This window comes from Lipophrys pholis (assembly GCF_963383615.2).
Source record: "Lipophrys pholis genome assembly, chromosome: 3".
Taxonomy (NCBI): domain Eukaryota; kingdom Metazoa; phylum Chordata; class Actinopteri; order Blenniiformes; family Blenniidae; genus Lipophrys; species Lipophrys pholis.
The window spans coordinates 334,561-345,000 of record NC_137627.1 but is presented as its reverse complement, the minus strand read 5'-3'; the positions used below and the strand labels follow the sequence as shown (position 1 = coordinate 345,000).

The window sequence follows — 10,440 nt, the reverse complement described above, 5'->3', positions numbered from 1 at the left end:
ACAGGCGGAGGACGGGCGGAGGACAGACGCTCCCTGATGAAGACGTGAAGTTCTCCCCGCAGCGAGCAGGACATGCTAGCAGACGAAGCGAGCAGCGCCATCTGTTGTCCTCCCGCTGGGCGCTACCGAGCGTAGCCTAGCTTCTGCAGTCGAGGGCCATTTTGTAAAAGAAGCTCTGATGCTAATCCTGCAAAGCTAAAGAAATATGAGCAACTTCAAGTATTGCAGTACTCGTAATAGTTACAATCAAGGAGCTAACTTGGCTGCCAGGTTTTACGCTAATGCTAAACTAGCATGTATTGAGATTATAATCCAGTCTGTCATGAAATCTTAATCTTATTTTAATTGTAGTTTCAGCCATACTAGCTGTAGTTGAAATACACACAGCTGAATTAAAAAAGATTTAGATCTGGTTTGTGAAACTTTCTGACGACGTTAACCAACTTCAGGTTTTGGGAGAAGATTTTCATAATTTCTAAAACAAATAAACTACTTCAACATTCAATGTAATAAATGGGTACTTTAGTTTTTTGCGTTAGCGTTGGCTACTTTAAACTCGTTAAGCTGAACTGGTAAAACTTTACTTTTCAGAAAAACGACTGCTAGCATTAACCAGTAGGTAGTTTGAGTTAGTTATGCTAGTTCAAATGAACTGCTAAAGCTTTACATTTTCAGCTAAAGACAACAGGAGCTGTCAGATAGTTTAAGTAAGTAAACTACTTTTGCATAGTTCGCATCATTTTGCGTCAAAGTAAAATGTTAACAATAAAACCTGAGAGTTGATTTCAAAGTAGAACTAGTCTCCGATCTACAACCACGCTGGGGCTGCTAAATGCTAACGCTAATTTTACAAAATTTCCCAAGATTGAAGCTTTGGCCTCGTTTACACGATAATATTTTCAAGTGAAAACGCAAAACTTTGGTTGAGTTCTGGTTCCTGGGGACTTTGGCGTCGGAGTCACTGAAAACAAAACGTTTCTAAAAATGGCTCCTGAGGTGGAACTCTGAAACGGAAACGGAACTGCTGCACATGCATGAGGAGGGCAGTAACAACAATGGCAGCTTCCAGAGGGTCAGGACTCACGGTCCTTGTTCTCCTGGAATTTGGTAGTTTTATTTTGACAGTCACCATAACAACAGTCCAACCTGATGGTCTGTCCACTAGAACCTCCCCGTGTTGATGTTTAGAGCTCATTGTTCTCGGCTGCATGTGTTTGTGGTTTCTTTACAAAAACAACAGCAGCACCCCTAGTGGCCAAACATGAAAACGACATACTTCTCAGTGTTTCCATGGAAACAGACATCGTCTTCAGAACGTAGCTGTGTGAACGCAGACGTTTCTGAAACCAAAACGCAAACAAAGTGTTTTCACTTGAAATGTCGTGTAATGGGGCCCTAAGTGAACATGGCGATGTCCCACACAGCGATGCTAAGACGTAGCCACAGCGATGCTAAGACGTAGCCACAGCGATGCTAAGACATAGCCACAGCGATGCTAACACGTAGCCACAGCGATGCTAACACGTAGCCCAGAGGAACGTCTCACAATCGCAGGAGGAATGCGGAGTTGGGGGGATGTGGGGGTCCAGGTAGGGCTCACTCCTGCAGGAGAGCCTCCCTCCAGTCGAAGGTGTGGTTAGGTCCATGTGTGAGGGGCAGGATGGGGGGCTCCACCAGCTGCCAGACCCCCGAGTCGCCCTGTTCCTCACAGGCACACAGGCCCAGGTACGGGATCTGCAGACCCAGCACAACAACAACTCTGAAGTTTTTCTCTTGAACATTTGAAAATAACAGAAACTTTCAAAAAAAAACCTGAAAAACAGTGAAACAGGATCTAGTCTAGACCACATAAACGGCTAGTTTGAGTCAATCTGAGTCGTTTGTTTGAAATGTGGTATAAAATTAATGTTTAATTAACTGCTAGAGAAAGTCAAAGCACACTGATGTGTGATTGTCCCTCGGTAACTTTCACCACTTATCAGTTCTTCCTACATGTACTACTGTATTTTAAACTGAAAAAAGTCCAGAAAATACAGTATTCTACAGATGTATGAATACCTGCCTTTCCATATGGAGCCACACGTGTATCACATATATGCTTTAATGTAATAAATGACAAAATGATCTCACACATAAAATAATATTGAAATAACCCCCAATAGGTTTTTTTTGTAGGATGCAAACAGGTGCCTCGTTTAGTCTGGGAAATACGGTAAATTTCTGCTCCAATAATCAAGATGTTTGAAATCGACAACCCGGTGACTTTTCCCAGCTGGGCGATGCTCCGCCTGACCAACAAGGAGTTTATACAGGAATTCTCCACCTTTCTCCACCTTTCTCACTCACAGCTGCTCACTTTCCCACAGTCACTCTCTCTCTTACTGCGTTTAACCAGCGACAACAGGTCACTCCCATCCTGTCCCTCCACTGTCTGTCTGTTTTAGGTGGTGGTGGTGTCAGTCTGAGCACCGTCACCCAGAGCACATTGACCCATTAAGAACCTTCCTGAAGGTGGAGAGCCCTCAGGAAGGTGGAGAGCCTACAGGAAGGTGGAGAGCCTACAGGAAGGTGGAGAGCCTACAGGAAGGTGGAGAGCCCACAGGAAGGTGGAGAGCCCTCAGGAAGGTGGAGAGCCTACAGGAAGGTGGAGAGCCCTCAGGAAGGTGGAGAGCCCTCAGGAAGGTGGAGAGCCCACAGGAAGGTGGAGAGCCTACAGGAAGGTGGCGCCCGGCGTGGGACATGAACCCTCTACCTTGAGACTGAGCGTCTGATGCTCTACCTACTGAGCTGGACGGGGGACATGAACCCTCTACCTTGAGACTGAGCGTCTGATGCTCTACCTACTGAGCTGGACGGGGGACATGAACCCTCTACCTTGAGACTGAGCGTCTGATGCTCTACCTACTGAGCTGGACGGGGACATGAACCCTCTACCTTGAGACTGAGAGTCTCATGCTCTACCTACTGAGCTGGACGGGGACTTTTCTAAAAACTTTTCGCTTCTAATCAAAGCTTAGTTTTTCTTTTACTTGTTTTTATTCCATTTATCTATTTTTATAGTTTGTGTGTTTTTACTGTAAAGCACTTTGTGCAACAACTGTTTTCTAAAATGCTATATAAATAAAGTTATTACTATTATTATTATTATTATTATTACTATTATTATCATCATCATCATCATCATCATCATCATCATCATCATCATTATTATTATTATTATTTTTATTATTATTATTATTTCTATTATTATTATTATTATTATTATTATTATTATTAATTATTATTATTATTATTATTATTAATTTTTTATTATTATTATTATTTTTATTATTATTATTATTATTATTATTATTATTATTATTACTATTATCATCATCATCATCATCATCATCATCATCATTATTATTATTATTATTATTATTTCTATTATTATTATTATTTTTATTATTATTATTATTAATTATTATTATTATTATTATTATTAATTTTTTATTATTATTATTATTATTATTACTATTATCATCATCATCATCATCATCATCATCATCATCATCATCATCATCATCATTATTATTATTATTATTATTATTATTATTATTATTATCCCTAATCTCACCCAGTCCCAGCAGAGCTGGATTAAAGCAGTACCAACACACTGAAGATCATGTTCTGGAACGTTCTGGAACGTTCTGGACTCACTTTGCTCAGCTGGACTTTAACAGGCTGATTGTGTAAAGAGAACCTGGGTGTCCTGAAAGGCTCTTTTAAATCTAATGTCTTATTATTAGAACATTCAGGATTGTGAATCCAGTCGTGGACTGGGCCGACCTTTCGGACCACCTGGATGAAGTCCTTGGCGCTCTGCGGGCTGCGTCCCTGCAGCTGCCGTGTGCAGGCCTCCAGAGATGAGGCGTGAGCTACAATCAGGACCGTGTTTCCTGCAGAGAGGAAACACATCAGCAGCAGGAACGTCTCAGAACATCTCTGAAACAGTTCATAACATCCCAGAACCACTGAGGAAAAGCTCGAAAATGATCAGAACATCTCAAGAACATTCCAGAACATTCCATGGAAACATCTGGAACGCTCTCCGGAGGTGTTCCTCACCAGTGTTTCTACAGTCTGACAGGATGTCTTTGGTGACCTGGACGCTCCGGCTCATGTAGTTCTCGTAGGATTCTGACACGGTGAGCTTACTGAGCGGGATCAGAGGTCTGCATCAGAAAAAAGAACAAAGGGAAGGAGGGAAGGCGTTGTTATAAAGCGGCCCTGGTAGAAGATAACTTCATGCTACGTCAGGTTGCTCTGATTGGACCCCACCTGTAGGTGGTGTCCACACTGAAGTGGGCTGCAGCCAGCTCAGCGGGGGGGATCCAGGCGGGCAGGGAGCTCCCAGACACCCACTTGGTCCACTCGAAGAGGCCCGGCTCCACGCGGAGCTGCAGCTTCCCGTCCTGCTGTAGACCTGCTGGCACCAACACGGCCGGTCAGACCTGAAGACGAGGGTCCACCCCGGGATGAAGACCTGGGCTCACCTTTCAGGATGTTGTGCGCCGTCTGGACGCAGCGCAGGGACGGAGAACAGTAGACCAGGTCCAGCACGGTGCTGCTGTCCAGCAGAGCTTCTCCTGGAAACAACACAACATCTTCAGCTTCTGCTCAGCTTCATCTCAAACGTCCTGCAGGAGACGGAGGGACGTACCGACCAGGCGGGCCTGAGAGGAGCCCATCACAGTGATGGGAGCGTCCATGTCGTAATCCCTCTGCCCCCCCCACAGGGGCAGGCTGGGGGGCATGTTCAGGTTGGAGCGCACATAGCCTCCTGCAGAAGGTCAAAATTATTACATTTATTGTGATATATAGTTTACAGTATTTTCTGTACTTACATTGACTTTACTTTCTGGACCAAAGTTTACCGTATTCTGGAGATTAAAGTTTACTGTATTCTGTAGACTAAATATTACCGTATTCTGTAGACTAAAGTTTACCGTATTCTCTGGTCTAAAGATTACCGTATTCTGGAGATTAAAGTTTACTGTATTCTGTAGACTAAATATTACCGTATTCTGTAGACTAAAGTTTACCGTATTCTGTAGACTAAATATTACTGTATTCTGTAGACTAAAGTTTACCGTATTCTCTGGTCTAAAGTTTACCGTATTCTGGAGATTAAAGTTTACTGTATTCTGTAGACTAAATATTACCGTATTCTGTAGACTAAAGTTTACCGTATTCTCTGGTCTAAAGTTTACCGTATTCTGTAGACTAAATATTACCGTATTCTGTAGACTAAAGTTTACCGTATTCTCTGGTCTAAAGTTTACCGTATTCTGGAGATTAAAGTTTACCGTATTCTGTAGACTAAATATTACCGTATTCTGTAGACTAAAGTTTACCGTATTCTCTGGTCTAAAGTTTACCGTATTCTGTAGACTAAATATTACCGTATTCTGTAGACTAAAGTTTACCGTATTCTCTGGTCTAAAGTTTACCGTATTCTGGAGATTAAAGTTTACCGTATTCTGTAGACTAAATATTACCGTATTCTGTAGACTAAAGTTTACCGTATTCTCTGGTCTAAAGTTTACCGTATTCTGTAGACTAAATATTACCGTATTCTGTAGACTAAAGTTTACCGTATTCTCTGGTCTAAAGTTTACCGTATTCTGGAGATTAAAGTTTACTGTATTCTGTAGACTAAATATTACCGTATTCTGTAGACTAAATATTACCGTATTCTGCAGACTAAAGTTTACCGTATTCTGTAGACTAAAGTTTACCGTATTCTGTAGACTAAATATTACCGTATTCTGTAGACTAAAGTTTACCGTATTCTGTAGACTAAATATTACCGTATTCTGTAGACTAAAGTTTACCGTATTCTCTGGTCTAAAGTTTACTGTATTCTGTGGATTAAAGTTTACCGTATTCTGTAGACCAAAGTTTACTGTATTCTGTAGACTAAAGTTTACCGTATTCTGTAGACTAAAGTTTACCGTATTCCGTAGACCAAAGTTTACCGTATTCTGTAGACTAAAGTTTACCGTATTCCGTAGACCAAAGTTTACCGTATTCTGGAGATTAAAGTTTACCGTATTCTGTAGACTAAATATTACCGTATTCTGTAGACTAAAGTTTACCGTATTCTCTGGTCTAAAGTTTACCGTATTCTGTAGACTAAATATTACCGTATTCTGTAGACTAAAGTTTACCGTATTCTCTGGTCTAAAGTTTACCGTATTCTGGAGATTAAAGTTTACCGTATTCTGTAGACTAAATATTACCGTATTCTGTAGACTAAAGTTTACCGTATTCTCTGGTCTAAAGTTTACCGTATTCTGTAGACTAAATATTACCGTATTCTGTAGACTAAAGTTTACCGTATTCTCTGGTCTAAAGTTTACCGTATTCTGGAGATTAAAGTTTACCGTATTCTGTAGACTAAATATTACCGTATTCTGTAGACTAAAGTTTACCGTATTCTCTGGTCTAAAGTTTACCGTATTCTGTAGACTAAATATTACCGTATTCTGTAGACTAAAGTTTACCGTATTCTCTGGTCTAAAGTTTACCGTATTCTGGAGATTAAAGTTTACTGTATTCTGTAGACTAAATATTACCGTATTCTGTAGACTAAATATTACCGTATTCTGCAGACTAAAGTTTACCGTATTCTGTAGACTAAAGTTTACCGTATTCTGTAGACTAAATATTACCGTATTCTGTAGACTAAAGTTTACCGTATTCTGTAGACTAAATATTACCGTATTCTGTAGACTAAAGTTTACCGTATTCTCTGGTCTAAAGTTTACTGTATTCTGTGGATTAAAGTTTACCGTATTCTGTAGACCAAAGTTTACTGTATTCTGTAGACTAAAGTTTACCGTATTCTGTAGACTAAAGTTTACCGTATTCCGTAGACCAAAGTTTACCGTATTCTGTAGACTAAAGTTTACCGTATTCCGTAGACCAAAGTTTACCGTATTCTGGAGATTAAAGTTTACCGTATTCTGTAGACTAAATATTACCGTATTCTGTAGACTAAAGTTTACCGTATTCTCTGGTCTAAAGTTTACCGTATTCTGGAGATTAAAGTTTACTGTATTCTGTAGACTAAATATTACCGTATTCTGTAGACTAAAGTTTACCGTAGTCTCTGGTCTAAAGTTTACTGTATTCTGTGGATTAAAGTTTACCGTATTCCGTAGACCAAAGTTTACTGTATTCTGTAGACTAAAGTTTACCGTATTCTGTAGACTAAAGTTTACCGTATTCCGTAGACCAAAGTTTACCGTATTCTGCAGACTAAAGTTTACCGTATTCTGTAGATTAAAGTTTACCGTATTCCGTAGACCAAAGTTTACCGTATTCTGCAGACTAAAGTTTACCGTATTCTGTAGATTAAAGTTTACCGTATTCCGTAGACCAAAGTTTACCGTATTCTGCAGACTAAAGTTTACCGTAATCTGTAGACTAAAGTTTACCGTATTCTGTAGATTAAAGTTTACCGTATTCCGTAGACCAAAGTTTACTGTATTCCGTAGACTAAAGTTTACCGTATTCCGTAGACTAAAGTTTACCGTATTCTGTAGATTAAAGTTTACCGTATTCCGTAGACCAAAGTTTACCGTATTCTGCAGACTAAAGTTTACCGTATTCTGTAGATTAAAGTTTACCGTATTCCGTAGACCAAAGTTTACCGTATTCTGCAGACTAAAGTTTACCGTAATCTGTAGACTAAAGTTTACCGTATTCTGTAGATTAAAGTTTACCGTATTCCGTAGACCAAAGTTTACTGTATTCCGTAGACTAAAGTTTACCGTATTCCGTAGACTAAAGTTTACCGTATTCTGTAGATTAAAGTTTACCGTATTCCGTAGACCAAAGTTTACCGTATTCCGTAGACTAAAGTTTACCGTATTCTGTAGACTAAAGTTTACCGTATTCCGTAGACCAAAGTTTACCGTATTCTGTAGACTAAAGTTTACCGTATTCTGTAGACTAAAGTTTACCGTATTCCGTAGACCAAAGTTTACCGTATTCTGCAGACTAAAGTTTACCGTATTCCGTAGACCAAAGTTTACCGTATTCCGTAGACTAAAGTTTACCGTATTCTGTAGATGAATTTGGATGTCTAAAGCTTGTAGTTTTTCTTGAGGTTTGCTGCTGTTTTTGAGTGTAGAGATGATATTTTAATACCTTTTGTAGTAGAATTCTACAAAAAAAAGACTTGTTGGCCTCAATGAGCTGTCACTGCTCTTTAGTGCTGAAGTATGTTGTTACAAATATGAAGTGATGCAGTGTTTAGTGTATTACCTCATGATATCCCATCTGTGTACAGATGAAGCTGGTTAATCTAACATGCGCTGGTCCTCACCTTTGCTGTCGGAGCAGAGTGAGAGCCAGTGTTTTCCAAACACCACGTCCATCCTCTCACCATGTCTGCAGACCAACAGCGTCCGTTTGGGCTGTCGGGAGTGACCGCCGCTGATCCGCAGGACCTGCGGGGAACCAGAGACCCCACAGGAAACAGGATTAACAACTGTTCTACAGTTTAAAACATATTCACAGCTCTTCATGTCTTGAAACAACTAAAGTGTAGAACTTTATATTCATCACTTTTTGAACTTCCTAATGGACTCTGACATGGAGTTAGCATGTTTCACTGGAGTTTCTCTCAGCTGTCAGACGTGGTGGATTGAAGCACCTGCATGGGGTGGCAGATGAGGCTGAGGGTGGGCGTGTCTCCATGACTGGTGTTGTCAGGGCGACGGCTGTCCAGCAGCCCATCAAACATCCCCCGATCTTTACTGGTCCTGTCAGCAGGTCCACAGCTGAAGAAGGAGTGGGAGCTACAGGGCAGAAGATTTCTCCTGGTCATCAGGTAAAGCTGAAACATTTAACTCCTCATTGGATATTTCCATCTAATCCCACATGATTCTCTCACAGCGCTGGTTTAATCTGGCGGTGCTTTGCCTTGTTTATAAGTGAACCTTCAACCATTGAAGAAATAAATGCACAGATACTGATACCAGTACTGGGTATCGGGTTCAATACAACCCAGCGAGTATTGGAGACGCTATGCGTTGGCAATGTGGCCAGAGGTACGCCAGAGAGGACGAGTGAGTTTGGTTAAGTTTTCTTTAATATGAATGAGGATGACAAAAGTAAGACAGACTGTGAATGAGGTTCTACCAAAATATCAAGAGAAGGATAGTTTGTACTACAGCAGGAACTTCCTCAGCGGAGACATTTGGACCAGCAGAGTTAGAACAACGTCGCTCATTAGTGGAATCCTTAGTTGAGCATCTCTCTAAAAGTCAGTGGTGTCCTGAGATCTCACCCATGAAACACCCAGGTGTCGGACTCGTCGGCCAGGTTGACGTAGTTCTCCGGCAGCAGGCCGGACAGCCCGGTGGCCAGCGAGGACCCGTACACCCAGCCCTCGCTGGTGCTGCTCTGATCCACAGGGGACATGAAGACAAAGTCCCCGGGGAGCAGCTCCAGCTCGTCGTCATTCTGCGGCACGTAGGGGTACATCACCCGCAGGGTCTGGGGGGGGGGGGGGGGGGGGGGGGGGGCAGAGCTCAGGTCAGCACCAATCCAACAGAAATGTGTGTGTTCGTGTTGGTGAGCCACCTCGTGATTGACGAAGCGAATGTCCCGGGAGAAGAGAACAGCCAGCCAGTCGCAGCCCAGCTTCACCTCGATGCCTTTGGCCAGTTTCTCCAGCGAGGAGAGGTGATCGGTGGGGAAGTTATAGGCCAGAGTCACATGGAGCTGCTTCTTATGAGGCTCCACATGTACCTCTACATCAGAGACGACCCAGCGTCACACATCACAGGCTGATCAATCATCCCAGCGTGATCACATGACATCTCACTCCTACCTGCTTTCCCGGCCGCCTCGGTGGCAAAATCTGCGGCGAACTGTTTGAGCACGTCGGCCACCTGCTCCTCCACGAAGAGGCCGATGAAGTTGGAGGAGGTGTAGAGCTCCAGAGGCAGAGGGCTGGGGAAACGACCCCGCCACTGTTGTACGGTGGCCTGGAGGGCCTCGCAGAGAGCTTCCACTTTGTGGTCTGCACACTGCAGGAAACAACGGGGACAAATCCTCAGTCTAACTGTGGGACCGTCGCTCTAGGGATCCATTTGTGAACGCTCCAGAAAGAGGCAGAGTCCACTTCATGGCGTGACGGGCTTTAGATTCTAGTTTAAGTTAGAAGCCAACAATTATTAATCAAGTTTTAAAAATGAACCTATAAATAAAGGCAGTTTCACATTCTTTGCTTTAGTGCCGATAGAGACGAGTACATTATATAAACAGTCTTCATTTAGTTTCAAATATTTCTTAAAATACCTGAACGTTGGTATTTCTTAAGGAAAATATCAATGAGAAGCTGTAAGCATTAGCAGCTACATCAGCCTCTGCACTGAGGAC

At 42.0% G+C, this 10,440-nt stretch overlaps 1 protein-coding gene across 1 annotated transcript in view; it reads right to left on the bottom strand.

The window, feature by feature from the left end:
- Nucleotides 1-1,596: 1,596 nt before the first annotated feature.
- Nucleotides 1,597-10,440, bottom strand: part of ubash3bb (ubiquitin associated and SH3 domain containing Bb) — a gene marked incomplete at both ends in the record, with an annotated part of 42,270 nt that continues 33,426 nt past the window's right edge. The window contains 11 exons of the mRNA XM_080459140.1: nucleotides 1,597-1,734; nucleotides 3,829-3,938; nucleotides 4,108-4,214; nucleotides 4,321-4,465; nucleotides 4,536-4,628; nucleotides 4,703-4,822; nucleotides 8,378-8,501; nucleotides 8,708-8,852; nucleotides 9,344-9,552; nucleotides 9,640-9,809; nucleotides 9,890-10,088. Coding sequence (XP_080315266.1) covers nucleotides 1,597-1,734; nucleotides 3,829-3,938; nucleotides 4,108-4,214; nucleotides 4,321-4,465; nucleotides 4,536-4,628; nucleotides 4,703-4,822; nucleotides 8,378-8,501; nucleotides 8,708-8,852; nucleotides 9,344-9,552; nucleotides 9,640-9,809; nucleotides 9,890-10,088 — 1,560 coding nt within the window. The remainder of the gene's footprint in view (nucleotides 1,735-3,828; nucleotides 3,939-4,107; nucleotides 4,215-4,320; nucleotides 4,466-4,535; nucleotides 4,629-4,702; nucleotides 4,823-8,377; nucleotides 8,502-8,707; nucleotides 8,853-9,343; nucleotides 9,553-9,639; nucleotides 9,810-9,889; nucleotides 10,089-10,440) is intronic.